This window comes from Uloborus diversus, chromosome 5 (genome assembly GCF_026930045.1).
Source record: "Uloborus diversus isolate 005 chromosome 5, Udiv.v.3.1, whole genome shotgun sequence".
In the NCBI taxonomy this organism is placed as follows: Eukaryota; Metazoa; Arthropoda; class Arachnida; order Araneae; family Uloboridae; genus Uloborus; species Uloborus diversus.
In genome coordinates, this window is record NC_072735.1 from 132,585,891 (window position 1) to 132,609,229 (window position 23,339).

Here is a 23,339-nt window from a genome sequence, read left to right on the forward strand (position 1 = left end):
TGCTGATTACCTACTTTTCTACTTTACTGTTTATATTTTCCAGCTTAATAATTTCGTAAAATCTTACATTTCTGAAAATATGTATCAAAAACTTAATTTTTTGAAGAAAATTATAAATGTTAGGCAAGTGTGGTTAGCAAGTTAGGCATTTAAATGGTTTTTAATTTGAATAAATGTTTTTGTGGTGTATGTGTGGGGTATAGGAGTAACGTTTTATCAGCTGAAATTTTGAGTTTCTCAAAAAACATTTTATTTTAATTTGGTCTAGCATTACACAAGTGCTGGTTCACTTTCACCTTTCAGACAAAATCGGCACTTGCCGCCGTTGTTCAAATTATATGTTTTTTTTTTTTTTTTTTGACGTAAAATATAAGAGAGTGTGCGACTTGAAAAATGAACTTTCGATTTTTTATGGGGAGGGGGAGGGCACCTTTATACATACACACACCGTAAAAGGATTGAACAAAAAAGATTGATAAATTAGCTCATCAGAAGACGCTAAGAAAAATGTCCGTTATCATACTCTCACACACTGTAATGCCCGTATTTATTGTAAGTCCTCCAGAACAGTTCAATTTCATCCTTTTCTCTAACATTTTCAGTAGCTTCTTTTTATTTGGTGAATACTGTCGAAAATTTAAGCCTTGCTAAAATATTTTTGTTTTTCAATCTTCGGTCTGTTCATATAAAATTCACCAAATTTTCAACTCGCGAAATCACCGATATCTTCATTTTCGCGAAAATAAGTGCATTTTACAATATAAATATTGGTGAAATATGAAAATTACGAGGGCAAAAAAACTAATGGCGTCAAACAGACAGAACGTATGGCGTCAAAATGAAATGCCTGAGGTCAGCTCGTATTTTTATGAGTCTTATTTCTCATTGCATCCGCTGATGTACTTGTGTAAAATTTGCGCCAGTCAAATTCGTTTGAACCTTGATTTTTTTTTTTTTTTTTTTTTTCTTCAGTTTATTTAAAAGTAGTTTCCAGAATTCGCTACAAACTACTATTTTTTTGTAGTTAACTACTCACAAAAACTGTGCGCTACACTACAAATTACGCAAAAATGTAGCTACTACAGTAGCGTCGCTACTTGTAGCGCGCTACTTCCAACCACTGACTCTGTATTGTACTGCAGTTTGCAGTTAAAACCTATCTTATAACTACCAAAAAATATGAATTTGAGAAGTGTTATTTCGAATGCGCGTATGAGAACACGCATCTGTTCCTTGGAGTTGTCAAAAATACATTGAATAGCTAAGGGGGCGAAGTCATGCGTATACACGTCAGATTTATTTCCTTCACTTAATAGATTTATTCGAAATGGACGTACGTCACTTATTTCAAATAATGTTACAGAAATACGATAGAGGGCAGCACTACTATATGCAAAACAAGAAATATTGACCTCACTAGTGTAACTGCACAAAAGTACGATAGAGGGCAGCACCAATGTTATCGCATGATCTATACCGGTGAAATATACGCAGTTTCTTCCAAATCGATATAACTCTAAAAAAAAGCTACATTTTTTAAAAACTTATGAGGGAAAAAACTTTTTGTTAGCTTTTGATTTCCTCGCATCCAGAAAAATTAAGAAAAGAGGGAAATAATAACCATCCTCCATCCGCGTCCTCCTCAAAACCGACCCATCTATTTGTGTACAAAATCATTTAAAATTTTTACCTTGTTTTACTTCTGATTGGAAGAAAATACAAAATTTTATTTTCCACTCTGAAAACAACATACGGCCAAATTTCCTACGAAGGGAAATTTGACCGCATATTGCCATATTTGAGGTTGCATGAGAAAAAAAAAAGCATGATTTGGATTTAGGTTATAAAATAACCCATTAGATCAGGCGCGCCCTACTGTGATGGGAGGTCACTGCGACCTCACAAAAATAAATTATTCGGCAAATTTTATCTGCCGATTAAGCAAAATTATCATCAATTGGCTGAATATGGAGCTCAATTCGGCACAATTATCATCATTCGGCGAAATTTAGAGTTATATTCGGCAAAATTATCATGACTCGGCAAAACTTGGAGTTCCATTTGGCAAATCGAGATTTTCCTCTCTCCCAAAAATTTAAGTTCCGGGGGGGGGGGGGGGCTCCTGTCACTCGTTAGAAATAATTCCCTACTCATCACAATAATTTATCTATCATGCGCTCTCGTTAAAAAACTTAATTTTAATTTGCTGGGATTCCAAGATCCATACAAAGAAGTTTAGGTATTCTTAAAAGGACGAAGAGAAGTACGAATCATTGAAACAAAACAACAAATAAACAATCTGTCATCTACTTACCGGGCAATCTCGGATTTCACCCATTTCTCCAGCAAGTCTTAAACACTTTCCAAAAGAAGGGAATCTGGAATTCATTTCTTGCTGCTCTCGTACATCCAAAGTTTTTTTGCTGCAAGTTAATTCATTGTATTAAAGAAAGTTTCATTTAAAAAAAAAATACAAATACAAATGTGTTGACCAGCAACAGTCTCTGGTCCCATCTAGGCTGGTCCTACTCATTTTATTGGCCCCTAGTTCCCAATGAAGATCAATGGCCCTCTTAAAGCTATTCACCCCCTTCCTCATTACAACCTCCTCCGGTAAGCTGTTCTAAGTGTCCACTACTCTACTAAAGTAGTGGTTTTTCCTCATTTCCAGGTTAGCCTGAGATTTGAATAACTTAAAACTATAACCCCTCGTCTTGCTTTCCGTGCAAAAACTTAACACATTTACATCCCTCGTTTCGATAAATGAAAACAACTGAATTGTATCCCCGCTGTTCCTCCTTTGCTCCAGGCTATACGTATTAAGCCCTTACTTGTCTAGTAGCCCTTCTTTGAACCCTGTCCAATACTGAAAAATCGTTCTTGAGATAAGGATATATTGAGGCAACTTCAACAAATGTGACTTTTAAAGATATAGTCTCTGTAACGTCACAACGTGAGGTCTACTTATTTCATTAGATACTTTGCTTTAACGTTTTAAATCAATTGTGTATTATAGCTCGTTAATTTAGTTACGTAGTTATAGTCGCGCCGTCTGGAAAAAAACCTAAGAAACTAAAAAACGTATACTCTGTATTACAAGGTTACTCTTTGACTTACCACAATGCCGAAGTTGTTACATAATGAACCATTTGTGTGAATGGCAAAGGCTCTGATGTAGCACCACAGCTATGGCATATACGCTGAAAATAGAATGAAAGATAATCATAAAAATCAACTTAGTCCAATAATACTATTTTAGTGAATAGTAGCTAGAGCATTTATATTAATCTATGAAGTTATTTTTCTTAATCTCTGACAGTAAATGTTCGGTGCACATTTGAAATTTTATTCAAAGATTTGTGCCCAGAAATGCACTGAAATTAAATAAACCGTTTGCACTAAATTTTCTCATATGCACGAAGTAATTTAAAAAAAATATATGTACATCTGTATTTATATTTATAGCAGTTACAAATTTCCATCAAAAGCATTTTCTGACCAAAATTCAAGCAAATAAGCATCCCAAGAGTTTGAATCCAATACAATTGATGAATGAAAATTTCAAAAGTAAGAATTCTTAAGAAATTAAAAGCACTTATGACCAACTTTAATTGATTGCCGTAATTCATCGTTAAATTAGTTAGTATAATTTTTATGCACATTTTTAACAAAATCAAAATGCATGAATATCCTCTTACTTGTTCGACAAGTGTCATCGCAAATTTTTGATGAGGTATGCAATGAATGTTTCCACACATATCATCGGTCTCTTGGTTTGCAATGTGAACATGAATTCTTGAAAGTATATTTTCCTGAAAATAATGAAAATGTAAAACAATTTACTTATGCAATGCCCTAATAAAATTATTTATTTTTATACTAATACTTTGAATGAAAATATTCTCAAACAATACATTAGAGAACTTTAAAAGAAATCAATTAGTTATAATTATATTTATGAAAACGTTGCTAGTGGGATTGGGTCAACACAAAAATATATTTCATGCGGATTTTCAGATATTTTTGGAGTGAATTAAAGAAAGCTTTGAGTGAATGCATTTTTTTTTCAGCCGAGCATTACATACTTATTTAGTGGACTAACGGTCTAACATTTAAGAAATATTTACAAGTATAGGACTGCCTAGCTTGCATGGCATCTATGTACAAATGCATGAAAATTTTGAAGGGAAAAAAAGATAAATAGATAAATAAAAGAAAGTAAAAGAAAACTTGAATTAGTTACAAAAAAATTCAAAGGAGGATTGAGATAGAAATTTTCAAAGAAGCTAAAAGGAAAAGGAAGAAGAAGCTTCTTTCTAATGTTCATATAACATAGCCACATGAAGCAATGAATCACGTGACTTGCTATCTACACCAAGCAAAAAGGGATCAGAGTGTCAAAACAATACGTAATACTGATTGCTTAAAATTATATCAGTGATTTGTAAAAATCCCGTGAAATTAAGTAACAAATTGTACTCTTTGTTAAAAGTGATGTGTTTAAAAAAGAAACTGATCATGGTGTTAACTCATCAAAATATTCGTCTGTATGTATAATGACTTACAAAACATTCGGCTGCGTCATCCATAAAGCCCAATTGAAATCGTCTTTGGTCGCAAAATGTTTTAGCGAGGGCATGGCGTAAAGCATCAGGAGGTAAGGCAGATTCCTGACTGTACTGGAACTGAGTAAATAACTCCTGAAAATAAAAATGCAGATAATAAATTAAAACTGAGACGAGAGTTAGAAGTTTATCTTAAATTAAAAATTAAACTGAAATGACTGAAATGCTCATTTTTGAGCTTCAATACTTTATGTTCATAAGCATAGTACCTATGTAATCAATGGAAACAGAGATGTGTAATAATCATTATTCAATCCAAAAAAAAAAATACAGAAAATATGACCTTTTAAACATTTAATTGAAATAAACTCTGTAAAAGGAGAATTCGTAACTGAAAAAATTAATAGAAAATGAATTGAAACTTATTAACTTCGAAATAAAACTTTGAGCAGTTTATACAATTAAGTATAATTTAATGAACTGCTGAAAAAGCGGCCACTTTCCTTGCGAGTAAAAAGGGTGATTTGATATTTTTGAATGTCAATTTTGCTTTGTATTCACAATACGGTGTTCCTGTATGTGTCTTTTAACAAGCTGGCTTGGCACCTCTGATTTTATTAGTAACTGTACCGTCAATCATGAATTCGTATTCCAAGTTTTGTTTTCCAATACTATAGAGATAGGGTGAGATTGAGTGATACGCATTAAAATGTAGCGCTATCTCGGTAGACAGACATAATGAGTAATACATATTTTCACGTGAACCATAATTTTTTCAAGAACAATAAACAGCATGAGTGAAATTATAGTTGACACATCTTGCGTCATGCCCTCACTCACGTGGGCATAAACGTAAACAAGACTAGTTGCCATAGCAACGAACAGGTGGCCTTGCAGAGCTCTCGCCCCCATAAACATAAAAACTCGCCGGTCGTCGTCCCCCACAAGGCCAAAAAAGTGTCCACTGTTTTTTTAATGCTTAGTCATACACGGGCACATCAAAGAGCGCAAATATGGGATGGAAAATGGGTTTTAATAATTGACTTCATCATCTGGAGTTGGGAATTCGGAAATGAGTTATTTATGAGGAAAAGAAAATTTCTCTGTCATAAAAAATATGCGTGGTACTTAACAACAATTGTAGTTAGGTAATGAAATTGTTTATAGGGAAAATTCAAATATGTCTGAAAAAAAATCTTTTTTAATGAAAAATTTGGGTAAAATCCATGATAGTTTTGCATTGATATTAAAAGGTAAAGGTAATTTTTACACAATAATTTTGCTTACAATGAAACATTTTAATAATGCATTTTGTATTTTTGCACTCAATTCAGATTTATAAATTAATAAAAATTTCGGAAAATTAGTGCTTAGGTTTTATGTGTAAAATTACATGTTCTCATAAACTTCCAGGAAATTGCTAACACCGTCTCAAACATTTAAGAAACTTATTTGCGAAAATAGTTGATAAAAATTGTCTCTGAAAAGAATAATGCTCTATGCATATGGACTCAAAACTACACTATGAAACAATGGGTTTTTTTTTGGGGGGGGGGGTACTTATTTACTAAGTAGTTTTAAGAGTATGGCAGAATTTGAATTATTTTAAATATATTAAGCTATTTATTGAGGTAACATATAGGTTTATGGTATTGTATTTCAGTCGTGTAACGTAGTAATAATTGCATGAAAAAACCATGAAACGGTTTTTAAACTTCGCATTATACGTCATATGATGAAATTTGCCTAAGAAATGGACTTGGGGGAAATGCTTAAAATAAAAACATGTGTTTTATATTTAAAAGAAATGATTATAGCTTACCTTTAGCGCACAAAATATACACGATTCCGCCATGCACGCATGACCAGTAAGTTCTCGAAAGTTTCTTCTAAAAGTATCCAAATGCCAAAGAACCTAAAAATAAAATAGTTCGTGATAAAGTATAAAAATTTTGTGAATCACAAACTCGTTGATTTTTTTAAAAGTTGTTCTTTTATTTTTAAGTTTAATAGAAAGGAAAGTCAAGCAATCAGTACAAAAATGAATAATTAAATAAACGGATAAAATATAAATTAAAATAAAATCATAAATGTAAGCAAATAAATAAATAAGGATAAGTAAGTAAAATGAAATACAATTTAAAAGGTCGACAAATGGTTCTGCTGCGTCAGTATATTTTTCAGAAATAAACCAACTAAAACTAATTAGTTAAAATCAAACGTAACATGCACATTTCCATCGGGAATTTCAATCAAGTTTAATTCATTTACGTAGCAGAATACTGGGATTGAATAAAAGCGATACGATAATATGTAGTTTAAACAATTACCGGTGACTGTACAGTATGGGAAAACAAATATGGTATATAGCAAAAATGTTCAATAAATATTTCATAGACAAATTTTGGAATTTCAAGCTTTTTGTAGTAAACGTGTTGCGCACATAGTAATCTAGTTCCATTTCCCAGCACTCAATTTTTTTCAGTTAAGCATTTTCATTCGTGTAGTAAGTATTTTTTTTTTTATTAGTTTTCTTTCTTGTTCTTAACATTAAACATTTTCTATGGTTTGCGCGACAGTATTATATCTTTCCGATGTGCCAACACTTTATTCTACTAATTGTATTACTTCAAACTTCTTCAGTTTAATTATATTCCCTTTTATGTGATATTAAATTTATCATATTGTTGAATCTGCAAGATGACGTAGATGGATAGCGAAACAGGTGCAATCGCTCAAGATCCATTATATTTTAATGTCAAGTGCAGGCAAAAGGCACACAGATGTACACGTTTTTTGAAAGACCGGGCTGTCTGAGTCAACACTTAGCAAAATGGCAAACGTTCACGATTTGCACAGCACAGAGGGATTTTCGAACACTAAGTAAAGTGAAAGATATGGTGAAAATTTTGCCTTACTGAGCTAGCTATTCTACTGACTTTTAACTTTTTCAGTTGCAACACTGAATTTTATTTGTCAGCTGTATACGTCTTTAAGAGAAAATAATAACCATTATAGTCATAATTAACGATATTCGCAAGCGTGCATAAAAATATTTTTTTTTAATTCAAAGGAATTTTTAAAAAATATCTTTCAAACGCAGAGGTATCTTATAATTATAACGAAGAGATTTTGCTCTAAATTTGACCACAAATGCTTGAAAAATCTAACAGTTACAGAGTTTGCAATATTTCTAATTCCTGCTTTAGAAATTGAACATGAAGCATTTAGACTTCATAATAAACTTCAGCACCGATAGTAATTTATGGTATGTATTATGTAATTTTGGCAAATTTAGCAAAAAGTTACAAAATCTGTGAACAGATTAGAAAAAAAAAAAAAAAAAAAAAAAAAACCCTCACAAAATTCAATTATCAAATCGGACACCTCAGAAAATCCTTATTAGCCGATGATTTTTCTTAATTTGTCTAAAATGTTTCAGTACGCTAGTATGATTTTCTAAGAGTTTGTTTTTTCTTTCTTTTTTCAAATGAGGCAGTGAGAAGCAAAAGGATGTAAGTGGCAAAATTAAAAATTTGGAGATAACCAGTACACATGGTAGGTGAACCTCTCTTCAGAGCCTGATTACCGCAGGGGCATGCGGGGCACAGGCCCCTCCTCTTTGATTTCAGGGGGCCTAAATTCCCCTTATTTATCATGCTAATTAAAAATAATTAATGATTTCACTCAGAATCTAGAGTACAATGATATAATTGATATTTTTTCAAATGCCTAGACAAGGAAAATAATCTCTTATTTGTTGATAAAAATTCCTCTTAAAAATTTGATCTCTTTGCAAATCCAAAAACCACTCCAAGTTTAGTCTGTATTTACTATTAAAAGTTATATCATAGATAATTTTGATATTTACGGTTTACTGCAACGGGCAAAGTTTAACCACATTTTATATAACTATCGTACACTATATCTCTTCTATTTTTTAAATGTATGAGATACCACCAAATTTAGCATGGTTGTGTTACTACGCACATCAAAATATTTTATAGCATCATTATATAGAATCAGTGGAAATGGGAGGGGGGGAGCACAAAATGAATTTCGTGCAGTGTCTCAAAAATCTTAATCGAGCCCTAGGGAGGCCCTGAAATAGAAATGTGCCCCATGTGCAATATTAGAATGATCGGGCTCTGCCTCTCCTTTGTCTTGGGGAAAGAGATGGTACTAGTAGCCCTGGTAGTTGCTGCTATACAGCATGATTTATAAAAAATAATCAATAAATGCCTGCCTAGGATCTTTAAGCGCGTTTTACTCAAAACTTGAAAATGTCCACCTACATCCCTCTGCTTCTCAATGCCTCAAATGTATTTATACGAGTTCAGTTACTCCTCCATCTGTTTTTATTATATCATTGAAACACACTTATTAAATTCCAAAAAATGGATTTGACGAATGTGCCCAAAAGTACTAAACAATGTAAAGGCGGTTCACCAAGCCTGCATTAACTTTTAGTTTTCTGCAACTGAATCTTTCAAGATGCCGTCATGAAAGACCACCTAGATCATCAAAATTTAAAATTGTTCCTAACAAAATAGTAGTTTACGTGGAAATACCATAAACAAAGAGGCAACGTCCACAAGCATTTATTGTTATACAAAAGCCATAAGCCTTAACAATCAATTACATCCTACCGTCTGTTCATCACATTGCCCAAGTGCTCAGTTACGAAATCGGATGACTTTTACAAAGAGGACTGACCCGTTTTTCAGCCATTTTGATGCCCATTGAGCAAAACAATAACTTTCTCCCCTGAAACGAGGAATATCATTTTCCATCCCTTAAGCTGCTTCTTTTCTAGGAAAGTGGGCAAGAAAAGGTTAATTCGGAACAAATAGAATACGATGTAGCCAAAACCACGAAAGCGAAACCGTTCCCACAGCTCTTCACAGAAGCTCTTGCCAGTGATTCGCTTCGGTGGTTTCGTTGATTTGGAAGACAACGCCAGCTTGAGATATGAGGCTATGAGTCATTGGGCTGTTGGGGGGTCTGGACGTTGAGGCAATTATTTTAGTCATTGTTTCGTGAGGCAAGTCTTTCTAGACACGACAAGGATAATGAGTAAGTCCAGCGTCAGGTATAATTACTGTGGCATTGTGTATGGTTTGGTTTTGGATCTTCTTCGAGACTCATTAGAAGACACTGTATTAACTCTCACTGCTTCGCCATTTGTTTACACATGTGCTTGCCTAAGTTGGATGAACTCTCAAAGACAATTGCCGAGCAATAATTTTGCATCTGATATAAACCATAATTTTCGTACCGTCATGTAGTTTAAACAGAAACGACGACACAATTCATCCTTTTCTCAGCACTGATTATCCATAAAACTAAAAAATGGTTTAGCCAAACAAAATCGGAAAAGCTGTTGTTCCATCTATTCTGGGAATAAGTAAGTGCTGCATTATATCGAATTTCCGGTGGAACATTGACGCAACTGCAAAAAGTAATTTTACAGGAGAACCCAAATATGCAAAATTCTTTAATTCATTACCTTATACAACGAAACATAGTTGAATTACTGCCCTGGTGGCTAAATGTTGAAAAACAAATCTGTGAGTGTTCCTCCGAATGGCGTAACTACGTTTGGACCCAGTGTGTGACGACAGTAACTCATTTTCAATTAATTTTGAAATTACGCCAATGTTCCGTCGGAACAGCAATATATGCTTTGGGTTTAATCGTCTTCGAGTTTTATTATAAGACAGTTTATATATATATATATATATATATATATATATATATATATATATATATATTTCCCATATGCGCCTGTTTAAGTTTTATGAACCCTCGAAGAAATGTCCTACAAAATGTATTGTATTGAAATAATTTTCAATAATTTTCGTACCGTCAGGTAATGAAAACAGAAGTGATAATACACAAATCATCTTCCTTTCTTTCTTTTTCTGTACTGAGTATCGATGATAGTAAAGAATACTTTTACTAAGAAAAAAAATTCACAGAGATTAAATAGTAGCTCTTCCATCAATCGCGTGTAATTACTGAAATGAGTGACAATTCAGTTGACCGTATGGTTTACTGAATATAAGAAAAATTGATACTTAAATTACTAATCAACTAAAAGATTGAGCGAATTAATAGTGGTTCGAAAGTACTTCTACATGATATCGAGAAAAATATTTAATAAATCTCTATACAAAGCACAAAATTGCTAGAGAACTTGTGTTTCGTCCGTGGCCACTATGAGGATTTTTTTCCCAGGGGGAAAAAGCACTACATAAAGAATTTTCAGAACGTATAAGTATTAGTAGCAAACATTATAATATGAGTTTTTAATCAATGTTAAAACTTTTAAAAATTTACATTTTTTGTTATAATAATGTTGTTAAATTTAAAGCAACTGATTTTTTCTGATTTTAAGTTTATTAAAATGACAAATATGTTTAATCTACAGTTGTGGGAAAAAGAATTTATATTTGTGATACGAATGAAAGTTCTGACATTTTCAGAGAACATTTATCTTCTCAAAAACTAACCATACATACACACACATTAATACACATTAATACACACAAACATACACATACATTAATACACACATACATACACATACATTAAACACAGGATGGACCACAGAAAAGTATCCAGCAACTCAACCAGTAAAAATAATAAGTTTTACCAAGCACACTTTGAACAAGTTGTAACAATTCGAGGCACTTTAATTACAATCAAATAAAAAAACAATCAGAAGTTTAAGTTAACAACAGATTTTTAAGATGTCAAGGAGAATTCGACAGCAATTCTACCTTTTAATTACATTTCGCTTGATCACGAATCAATCATCAAATCAATCATCTTAAACCGAGTTTATTGCTAAATTTCCGGCAAGTAAAAAGACCATTTAGAATCGGGCGTGTAAGGAACTCTAGGCCACACAAAGCAGCATAACAAAGAGAACACGCTATTTACAGCAATCACTGTAAGCATGCAAATTTGCGCAACATTCGCGAGCGGAAATTACATTCGTCAACAGCATCCACCCCTTCCGAAATATAAAATGGAAACGTATTCCCGTCAACCGTATGGTGTGTGTGTGTCAAAAGCATTCTACCATCAGTTTGCGTTTTAGCCATTGTTCTGGTAGTGATTTCGGGCTCAGTTCTCTCCAGATAGGTGGTTAAGAGCGTTTACGAACTCTTTAGCAAAGTTAGAGTAGCATACTTCCTGTTCTGGTTGCCCTTAATTGCTGCAGAGATTTCTCCTCTGCCTCAAATGGTGATTCTCTTCTTGCATCCGTTGTATTTTTTTTTTAGGCCGTTCTAAACGGAACGTTTTAGAAGTTCCGTTTTTATTCAGTGTGGACTTTACAAACATGCATACACATACACGTACACAATACGTATACGCGTGTGTTTGTGTGAAATGAAATTTAACAATCATCTTATTACACCTTCAATTTACTTTAGATTTTATATACTGTTTACAACTCAAGAAGCGTAAAACAATTATTTGGTATCTTTTGAGTTCATTAAAAAATCATTTAGAGATAATCTTAGTTTATTCAGTTTTGTCTTTTAATCTTATATATATATATATATATATATATATATATATATATATATATATATATATATATATATATATATATATATATATATATATATATATATATATATATATATATGTATAAAATTAGTAGATAACTTAGTAGGTAATAATTATTCATTAAATATTGAGAATTTTATGTGTCAAGACTGCAGACTTCGGATTCATGCTCTATGCGTAGTAAGATCTCCCAAAACTAGGTAAAAGCTATTTCTCAATAGTTGGTTATTTATTTCTTTTCGATATTCATATCTATATTTTACAATATTTTCTATCGACATTCACGGAATATTCATGCGCTAACATTTTTGCTAACTTATAAAGAACTGCGATATAGTTTCAGATTGTTTTTGTGCATTTTTAATTTCAAAATATTTTTTTTGTTGATTGTTCATATCACCACTTAAAAAAACTCACAGTTGTTTACTAATACCATAGATATAACTTGATTGTTTAATTTGACAAATTCTATATGAAAATTCGGATACCCAAAACAAACGATTCATAAAATAATTGTTTGGGCTAGAGCACTTAGATCCTATCCTATTACTGAATTATTTTCGCATACTTATTTCCATGCTGAGATATTTTTTTATTAATACTTTTATTGTAATTTATCTATTTAATGCTTCCTCTAACAGTGGTGGAACGGTGTGAGTTTTTGGATATTAGGTACTAAATATTTATTTCATCCTGGACAATTATCTTGAAATCACATTAAGTAGAGGTGGGAAAAGCTTAAGACTCGATTCACTGTAAAAAAAGTGTAGATGAATAAAAAATAAAATTTTAATAAAACACTCATAAATAAAAATAGATGTATTAATTATACGCATATAGAAGTTTTATCACATTGTGCGCAGTGTATGTATGATTTTTTTTTTTTTTTTGAAATCACAACGGAAAAGTTTTCAAAGAAAAGAGGACCTCTATTGGTGAGTCAATCACAATTCCACCTACAGAAAATGAAAATCTACCCCTCACTCAATAGCAGGAATTTTCATACAATGTCCCTTGATGTGGGGAAGACTTTTTCCAGAAGCTGAGGACCAAATCCACGCATAAAAAATCGTCACTTCGCTGTTGCTAAGCGAACTCCAAGACGCCGTGGGGACCAGTTGGGGTCACGCGCGGGCATCACGAGCCTCCTAAGAAGGTTTTTTTATATCGTGTTCCTTGCTTTTCATCTCCAGGTAATAATAAGAAACCGGTTTCTTCCTTCTTGGTAGGTAAGGTAGGTAGTGCTCTTGTCAAAATAGCAGCCATGGTTTTCGTGTCTGGAGCCTTACTCACAACAGTTGAGTGGTTAAAAGATAGTAAAAGAAGGTGATGCGGTTCCGGAGATTTTCAATTTTTAAATTAAATGCTGTGTTTTCAGGCCCCACTTAATTTTGCAACTATGATATTTTAAACGATTTGGAAGATAAGCAAAACAGGTCCGAATTCAAGGGGGGGAAAATGCGCCACCGATCCCAAAATAGTAACAGTAGAACTCCAATTATTCGAACTGGGCAACATTCAGATAGTTGGATTTTTCCGAAAAAAAAAAGGTAACTACAGTATGTATGTTGAAAATAGGAGAAAAAAAAAACTTTTTGAAGAAAAAGGGGTTCTAATTACAATCGTGCTTTACAAGTGCTGTGCATTAATACAGTATGTACGTATTGTACATTGAATGAAAGTCATTGCTTGTTGAATATCTCGGTAAGTAAACTGTTGGAGTATCTTTGCGGAAGAAATTAGTGCATTGACACAGAATCATTATTTTGTGAAATGCAGTACATTCCGTCTTAATTTTTTTTTTTCGAGAGTGATTCGGATAGTAGGAACGCGGGTAATTGGAGATCTAATATATATTTAAACACTTTTGCTTTGTTTATTGATACTGTTGATTAGCTGACTGTTAAATTATTTTTTTAGAGAGTTTTGCTATCAATTAACAACTCTTAACTTACCAATCAATCCCTCCTTCTCTCCTCATACCAGTAAAATATTAGTTTCAACAAATCGCACACTCTTAAGCCACGCCCCCTTTTTTTTTTTTTGATAAGGACTTTACCACCAGTACACCAGAAAGATCAATTTGCTTTCTAATGAATTCATGATTCATTAGAATTCAGCTAGAAGACATGCGATTACTGGTGAAAGAGTTTATACAAAATACAGTGCTGCTCAAAAGTGTGAAAACACTGGATTTTTAAGCTTAATTTGGTACTGATTTAAGGAAAGAATGAGAAAATATTCCGTAAATATGTGTCGTTAATTAATAACAGAGTTCTTAAAATCTCTAGAAAATGCTTAAATAAAATCATAAACTCATTAGTTTCAATATTTAGTTCAAAATGATTAAAACGTAGAAACTGATTTGAGGAGGAAATTTTGAGGAAGAAATTTCGACCTTAATGTAACGACTAATTTGGGCGAAGGGAGTAGAAATGTAAAATATTTTCGACTTAAGCAATAATACTTTTGTAATGTACTCAAATATGCATATATGTGAATTGCTCGGATAAATGTAGTTATTTTTTTCAGTGCATCATGTCTTCTCCCTCAGCCCTCCCTATTTAATTGTATTTCAAAATAATAACCACAAGCAGTGAAATAAATATTTGGTACCTAAATAAATAATCATAAATAAATGAATACTCTCTTTTGTGCAGCAAAGTAATATTAGACAAAAATAGTGTCAAAAGGACAAATTTGCAAGAACTTGCAGAGACGCATTTTGGGGTTTTAAGGAAGCTGTTCAAGCCTTTGCAATGAAGGACAATGTGAGTTAATGGATGTGAAGTTTTGAGTCATCCGACAGAAGCAAAAACTTCAGACTTTTAACCAGGCAACAAATTTTATTCTCTTTTCAGACGTCATAAGTTGCGTTAAAATGTTTTTGGATATTTACAGACTTCGGAGGCTTCTCTTGTTCAAAATAAACCATCTTAGTTGAAAACTGATGTTAAGTTGTGGTTTGGTGGTTAAAACAAATCATGTTAATTTTGCGTGGTTAAGGATACACGATCCATTTTCTCTTTTAAAAGGTGCTTGATGGATTAAAAAAATCTTTAGTTAAATGTTTCTCACAAAAAGCTTTATTCTTTAGCTTTCCTCAACATTACTTCTATTATATTTTCAGAACAAGATTCGAAAGTAATAACTGTGGAAAGTAACAAAAAAAGAACATAAAAACTGCATAATTGTTGAATAAAAATGAAATAAAAGCGACATTAATAAAAAAGAAAACCAAAAAGAAAAGCCACAGGTGGACAGGTTGAATTGTTGCGTGAGAACGACTCGAGATTTGCCTGTAGAGAAACAGGCATAGAGCGTGCAAAAGAATTAAATAACCAAAAACACTAAAGAGCAGATGAGTTATAATAGAAGATCATTTGGGTTGTAGACCCTTAGGGCCATTTACCGGTTGCATAGTCGAATGGTGATTAAAAATAATAATTAAAGAAAAAACTTGAGGCACCGGTGCGTGCAAAATCAAACTTGGGAAGATTTGTGTCCGTTAGTCATGGATGAAAAAAAAAGAAAAACTGGCCTTTCTCTGTGAAATAATGAGTGTCTCCTCGTTAGACGTAATCAGAGGGGGGGGGGGGGGTAGAGATTTAAAATCAACCACTTCACTTCAGTACTCCTTTTTTTAGTAGTTACAGACAGCAGGTGCACTAACGGTACAAGTGTAACTGCGAAGGTGGCTGAAGCATCTTTTGTCTCTCATGTTTTGTTTGTTGATGGTATTGTGAGGATAAACTATGGTGGGAAAAAGTAGGACTGCTTATCCAATTTGTAACCGTTCAGTTGTTGTTGATGGACATGTGTGACAGCAAGAATAACCATGTATAATTGCTTCATGTTTTTAAATACATGTACTGCTTCGCTGCCTTTTTTTCTTTCTTCTGTTTGCTGTCCATTTTATTGAAACAACTACAATGGACGTGTAAAAAAAAAATAAATACGGAGTACAATTCCAGAGAGACTGTGAGTGAACCAAAACTTAAGTAGGGAATAGAGAAAAATCTTCCGACATTACACTAGGAAAGTGACTACCGATTATGTTATGCTCTTTTGAACTCTAGATGTTAAAACTCTTAAGTTTGATTAATGCAGAAATGAACTCAGAAACTCAAACATTAATTTGAAAATTTCAAAAATTCTTTCGTTAAAAACAGTATGGGACTTATTGAACAGCCTTTTGACATCATAAGGCATCAAATAATGTACCGTTAGTTAGAAAGTCATCAGAAAATAGCAATATATTTATGTTTTCAGTAAGCAAGAATTTACTGCTCTTACTGGCCGTGTAGTTGTCTACAACCCTTACCGTCAACCAATGTGACTTTGAAGCAATGCGCAGAACGTCGTTTCTGCTTTTCCTGTTACGCACATACTTTAACAATTGTTAAAACAAGTACTTGCCGTGCAAAAGTTTTTTCCACAGGTGATAATATTATTCACCGTTCTATTAAATAAAAATTAAAAGGAAAAAGTTCGATAACTCCCAATTATCGCAAAAGGATGGATTACGTTTTGCTGCGCAGGAATATTTTAAGTTTAAAGTTATACAAAAATAGTATGCTACACTTACTTGTACTGCACTGTTGAGGAAGCAATTGTTTTGACCTGGCATATTCAGCAGTCCTTTAGTGCTTACTGTCATGCTCTTCCTGGGGCCTGCAAGGAAGGATGCGTCCTGCGGCTCGGTTATCACCTGGCCCGCACTGCCCGGGATGGGTCCCGGGGTCGGCGCCATGGTGAAAACGAAAGTAAATTAAAGGGTAATTACGTCTGGAACCACATCACATGCATCCTAAATAAAGAGAAAGGATGTTGTTATGCATGTACTTGAAATAAATTAAACGATTCATATAATTACTTCTATGCACTCTTTAACAAATACATTTTAAGAAGATTGTTTGCTGACAAGAGCACATGCTCTGAGACAATGCTTTTTCTTCTAACTAACTGTTATCGTAAGACCGAAAAAAAAAAGAAAAACTTTGGTAAATGAAAAATTAAAACACGTTTTAAAAAGTTCTACGTTGTCATAAGAAGTTAATGTTTTACTCTGCAATCTTGCAAAAATTCCTACTACAAAAATTTGCAAAAATTCCTTTTTTTTTTTAATTAGCAGATAATATGGTATACTTCCTTGGTGACAATGATTTTGTAAATTTACTATTATATAAAGCCTTTTTTTTAAAAAAAAAAGAAAAAAAAAAGAGGGCGTGTTTGTAATGAAAAGTTAGGACATGCCTGTTATCACAAAACTTTTATTTCTTATATTTAATTTCTATGCACAAAATAAAATAATTCCAGTAAATTATAAGCTCAACTTGAAAGTAACTTCAACTGCATATGCTGCATAAGAAATCTGAAAACATTAAAACACGATAATTCGTCGCCTCAGAGCAACAGCAAGACATATAATCTCAGGAATAACAGTAAGATATCCTACTGTTGCTCTGAGGCGACGATATATTGTTTATTTTTTAAAGCTTTTATCATTATAAAAATAACTACTCCAATACACGGAGGAATGTAACTAGAGGGCTCCGGTATTTTAGCCGTAGTATTCGTATCTGCATATAAATTTCTATTTTATCTTCATTGATCTTTTGAGCAACAATTCCATAACGAGAGAGAGAGAGATTGCCCTTTTGGACATTTTGTGCAATTTCTGTTTACTAACTTTACATTTTGATCTCATTGATCTCATAAAAACAACTAAACTGTCACGAGTGCAATGAAAATTATCTTTATCCGTTAGTATGAAACAGATCGAACATTTTTTTTCCCCGAAAATGGAAGCAAAATGACGGGAGCGCTTCAGTCACTTAACTATAATAGAACTTTTATCCCAAGAGACTTGGAATGAATCATTAATTTGATTTCTAGCGTGGCAAGCACGTACCGTTGGGCTAAATATATATTTCTTGTCGGGATTTCATATCTCGTAGGAATTGCAAAGTCTGTGGGAAAATAATCGATTTTGAGTGTTAGTTACTCTGTATCTATGTGAACTATCAAGTTTGAAAAAAGGAGTCGATTTATGGTGTCAGATACTGTGCATACGTGTTCCTCGAAGTGTGTAATCAAATCAAATAGTAGAAGCTTGGTTAAAAATTCTGCATCTGGGAGGTTAAGATCACTAAGTCACAAAACAAAATTAGCCAAGAGATAGGTTTAAAGTTTTTATTTTGTGACGTTTTGAATAGCGTGTTATTATGCGTGAAAAATGTCCAGTGGGAGGTACGGAGAACCCTGGAGTGTAATGTGTAGTCGTAGAAAATGAAATAAAAATTTACTTTAAAAGAAATCTTTGATCTTTATGCCATTAAATCATTAAGAAGTGATAAAATGGAGGGAGTGAATACATTCATTAGTGAAGCAAAGACCCCAAATCGCGTGTTGGATTTTAAAGCAAAGCATTGGAAGAAATCAGGTTTCCTTTACTACTTTCATGCAAAACGTGTCAACCACGTTGTTGTCGAGCCACGTGACTTGGGAGTCTTTGCCTCAGCTTTTGTCAAACCAATGATTGGACTTACACCCTCCATTTACAAACTCCTGCTCTAAACTCCGAATAGAAAATGAAAAGTTGAGTAAGATGGTGCTTAAATCTCGATTTTGAAAAATTGGGCATTGCCCTACACTTTCTAGGTAAAGAATTAAGTTGTAAAATGAAATATTGTTCAAAAAAAAAAAAAAAGAAAGGAAAGAAAGAAAGAAATACTGGTTTCATAAGTTAAAAAAATATTGTAGAAACGTGAAAAGTGAAGAAATTTTGTTATAATAATTTCTGTCTGCATAGCTATGGTTTTTATTAGTCATTACTAATGTCATTTTCTAGAACATTGCTTTCTAGCATGGTTTGAAGTCTAAAACCAATGTTCTACCCTTTTCACCTTCTAAATAAGAAGGATTTTTCTTAAATTAATTCTATTTATTTGAAGATACATTCCACTTCTAAAGAAGAGATGAATATTGCAGTTAAGACTCACAGTAGCATTTTTCATTAAACATTTTTCATTTTTAACTGCAATACGTTTTTGATTCATAGCAATCGTTTGAAATCAAAATGATTTTCAATGAAGTCATAAATATTTTTCAAAAAATCTCTACTTCCACATGATGTCTGTAATGGAAGCCAAAAGATTTATAGATATAAGAAGCATTTAAATAAAATTGCTTATGCAAAAATATATTTTAATCAAAATCACCATTAACTTTCTCACACGATTAATTATTACACAATACGTGATTGATCACATCGAAGCAATATTTTTCCAGAAATCGTGCAGCACCTACTCGTAACCACAACCCAGTTCTTCTAAATGACCATAGAACCATAAACGGGTACGGTTACAGCTTAACCGGCAATAATATTAACACAAAAAAGGGTGGAGAATCCAAAACGGCGCGTGCCAAGAAAATATCTAATTCATCAAACATTAAGTTTTTATGTTTCTTCATTCATTTTCTTTTCACCTCGCCACCAATTACAACTCTATCACAGCAACAAGGCTGCCGCTGCCATAACGGCGATGAAATAAAACATAAAAAATAACCAGCATTGTTTGGTTACGGTGAATATCTGGGGCAAAGGAGTTGATCATTTTGAAGGGTCACAGACTGGACTGACTCGTTTCTTTTGATGCAAGAGAAGTTGCTTGCTTCGAATTTTGCAAAGCTGGGATGTTCCTGATAATTTCGTTGTTTCGATTTTTTTTTTTTTTCAAGAAAATGGGTGGCAATGAGTGGATGTTTCTAATTTGCATATCAGACTTAATTGCCTGACAAGTCAATAGATGCATCCGTCACGTTTGTATTAAAAGTGAGGGTGGTTTCAGGAAATTTATCCGAAAGCCATGAATTAAAATAAAAAGGAGAAAATTTAATGCAATGCATTTGTGTCAAATGAATAGGTCTAAACTAGAGAGCTTTTATATAGAGAGATCGGAAATTGGCCGACATATTGTCCAAACACTTTCTCATTCCCCCTAGCAGTTAATTCTTCAATACTTTGTGGATCTACGTTCCACAAAAGAGCTTAAAATATATGCAGCACTACAGTAAAAAGCCACAACTGTTGGCCGCAACATGATGAATGAGCTGGGCATCCCTGTCAAAACCGAATTCAGAAAAAAAGGTCCAATGACAAATTTTAGGTGAAAATAAAAAACATACGCTGATATAACGGCGAATCATACACTTTACGTTTAGGCTGTTCAATTAGCATGCATCTTGAAAAGATTAAAGCCCAAAAATAAATAAATAATTAGTTAATTAATTAAGTAAATAAAATAAAAAGAAAATTAAAGGAAATAACGAAAACGCAAAATTAAAAGAAATCAAATTTAGAAATTAAAAAAAGAAAACGTAAGTTAACGTAGCAAATTTTATGAATTCACTGTCTTATTCATTATTATTTCATTCTTATTCGCCATTTTAGGTATTGGTTTACTACGATATTTTCCCATTCATATTTATACCTCCTAATATCTTGATATCCTATTTTTCCTTCTTATTGTTATCAATGCATTAAGTTATTAGACGCATCGTATATGCTTAAAATATGAAACCAAAGCCATTAAAATACATAATATTACGACCACACAGATTTCCTAGTTATAATTTAAATAATATTGACCGGTTTATGATTAAATTTTCCGTACAATTTGATTACATGATACTCCGCTCCCTATTTGCTGCCCTGCTACTATTAATAAAAAGTTTAAATCATTTTAAGCTGGCGAGAGCATACCCAATTAGAGCAGCAATAAAAGTCAAGAACTATTTACTTTAAGTCAAAGTTTATCGTGAATTCCTATTGATAAACTCTTAAACGGTAGGTGCGGAGGGTTTTGAGGTAGCATGGCAGAGCTTTGTTAACCGAATATAATTTAAAAGGAATCTGTGAAGCTCAAATCTTATACAGAAATTGAGAAAAACAAGAATCACAACTGAAAGTTAGTTAATAAATGCTGAAGTGGAATTATTGAGTAGTTTAATAAAAACTACGTTATTTATTAAAATTTAATAGACTAACTAATCAACTATTTAATAAACTAATCAAACTGAAGCAGTGCTAATATTTAAAGTAATTAGTGCTTTCTGAAAATAATACTTTAATGAATAGTTCTTAAGTTAATACAACGATATTTATTACTGATTAGCTGATGAATGATTTAGTTAGTAGTAAAACACAACATATTTACGGCTAACTTGCACTTGAAAGCAGCTGAAATGGGGGAATGGAAGGGGGGAATTTTCAATTTGTCGAATGAATTTTGAATTTTACCGAATGAAAATGCAAGTGCATGCTCACATTCCTACAACTAATGAGGCGAGACTGCAGACATCAGCAAAAAAAAAATCACGTTATTGTACTTTTTCCAAATTTACCGAAACGTCACACAAAATACGCTGAATAAGGAATTTTTCGAGAGGTCGCAGTGATCTCCCATCGGGCTTAGAAGGCAAGAATTTAGGTTTTTCTTTGCCAATTGAACCAGCTCGAAATAAAATCTTTAATTCCGCAGTTGCAGTCAATGTGATGATCTCCTTCCTCAACATCTTCAGCAAGTCAGAAAAAATGGCGAAATGATGGCATTTCAGAAATTATGAGGAAATCACCGAGTGGTCTATAACACACGTTCTTTTTTTTTTTACGTATTTTTTTTTTTAATGCTTTCTTTAGTAATCTTCAGGGTCGAGTTTCCAAAGATTAAAATCTGCACTGCTGCATTGTGCCTTCTGGTTTTGTTTACAAACCAGAGCAGGTAGCTGCATAACCGGGCTTCAGGTTCGCCCTGACATCTCCAAGGACAACAGGAAACTAAGGTCAGAATAAAAGACCAAATGTTGAAAAGTGCGAATTCCAGTTCTTTTGAGAATAAAAACAAATAAATTAATTAAGAAATTTGGTGCGCAAAGATAGGCCAAGTTCATTACGAAGTTTTAGCTGGTGTTCAAAGCAGCAAAAGGATAAAAGGCTAGATTTAATTTAAAGTTTATATTCCTGCGAACGTTTATCTGTTTCTAGAAGTTCGTTAAGTATTTCATGCTCTCAAAGATACGGCTTTGCCTTCTTATATTAAAGTTGAAGAAGAAAATAGTAAAAAAGTTCGGAAATTTAAACGATAAGGTTTCGTTAGTGATTTACATAATTTATTTTCTTTTTGTTATCTGTGTAAACATTACATCCGAATTCGCAAGGTTTTTAGAAATGCATGGTTTTTGTTTAATGAGTTTTTAGATCTCTATTTTCAATTTGAAGCGAAAAATGTAAAAAACTACACGTAAAAAGTAAAAAATAAATAAAATCAAATAAATCAAATGAAATAAAATAAGTAAAAATAAATATATTATTTTAATTTAATTTAAAAAATTCAATATAAATAAAAGCAAACTAAAATATTATTCTTTAAAGCATTATAAAAAAAAGAAAAGAAATATGAAAAATGCATGTTTCTTTCGAGTGCAAGAATATTATGACCGAAGTGTCATCAAAAAAGTAATCTTTACTAATAATAAAGCTGAAAGTCTGTATGTCTGGATCTTTGGATATTTGGATCTCTGGGTGTCTGTTACGCGTATAGCGCCTAGACTGTTCGACCGAATTTCATGAAATTTGGCACAAAGTTAGTTCGTAGCATATTAGTGAGCAACTCGAAGCGATTTTTCGAAAATTCGATTTTGTTTTTTTTTTCTATTTCAATTTTAAGAACATTTTACTGAGCAAATTATCATAACATGGACGAGTAAATTATCATAACATGAACGAGCAAATTACCATAACGTAGACGAGCAAATTACCATAACATGGGCAAGCAAATAAACATAGCAAATTGGCGTTAAATTCATCATCCACTATTTGTAAATATACAGGCGAACCAAATAACCTTCTAATTTTCTACTACGGGCAAAGTTCAGTGGGTACTGCTAGTTTATTTAGAAAAGAGCTTCAGAGAAATAAGCTAAAAATGGTTGAAAAATGATAAAGTAAGTGTAAGAAGTGAGCAAATGTGCACAAGAACCTTGCACGATACAGTTGTTTGCACTAAATATAAATGAAAGGTATGCAAGATCATTTTAAAAACTCAAGGATAGAAGAAAGAAAAAAAAAAGATTTGGAGAACACTTGATTTTTCTGTTTGTATGGTACTCAAATGAAAATTCTATACA

The 23,339-nt window shown here is 32.7% G+C and overlaps 1 protein-coding gene across 1 annotated transcript in view; it reads right to left on the minus strand.

Annotated features, from left to right (window-relative positions):
* Positions 1–23,339, minus strand: part of LOC129222199 (uncharacterized) — a 68,650-nt gene that overhangs the window by 16,485 nt on the left and 28,826 nt on the right. The window contains exons 2-7 of the mRNA XM_054856669.1: positions 16,738–16,959; positions 6,388–6,480; positions 4,566–4,700; positions 3,699–3,812; positions 3,118–3,200; positions 2,315–2,423 (exon numbers count right to left, since the gene is read on the minus strand). Of these exons, the coding sequence (XP_054712644.1) occupies positions 2,315–2,423; positions 3,118–3,200; positions 3,699–3,812; positions 4,566–4,700; positions 6,388–6,480; positions 16,738–16,902 (699 nt within the window). The 5' untranslated portion in view covers positions 16,903–16,959. The remainder of the gene's footprint in view (positions 1–2,314; positions 2,424–3,117; positions 3,201–3,698; positions 3,813–4,565; positions 4,701–6,387; positions 6,481–16,737; positions 16,960–23,339) is intronic.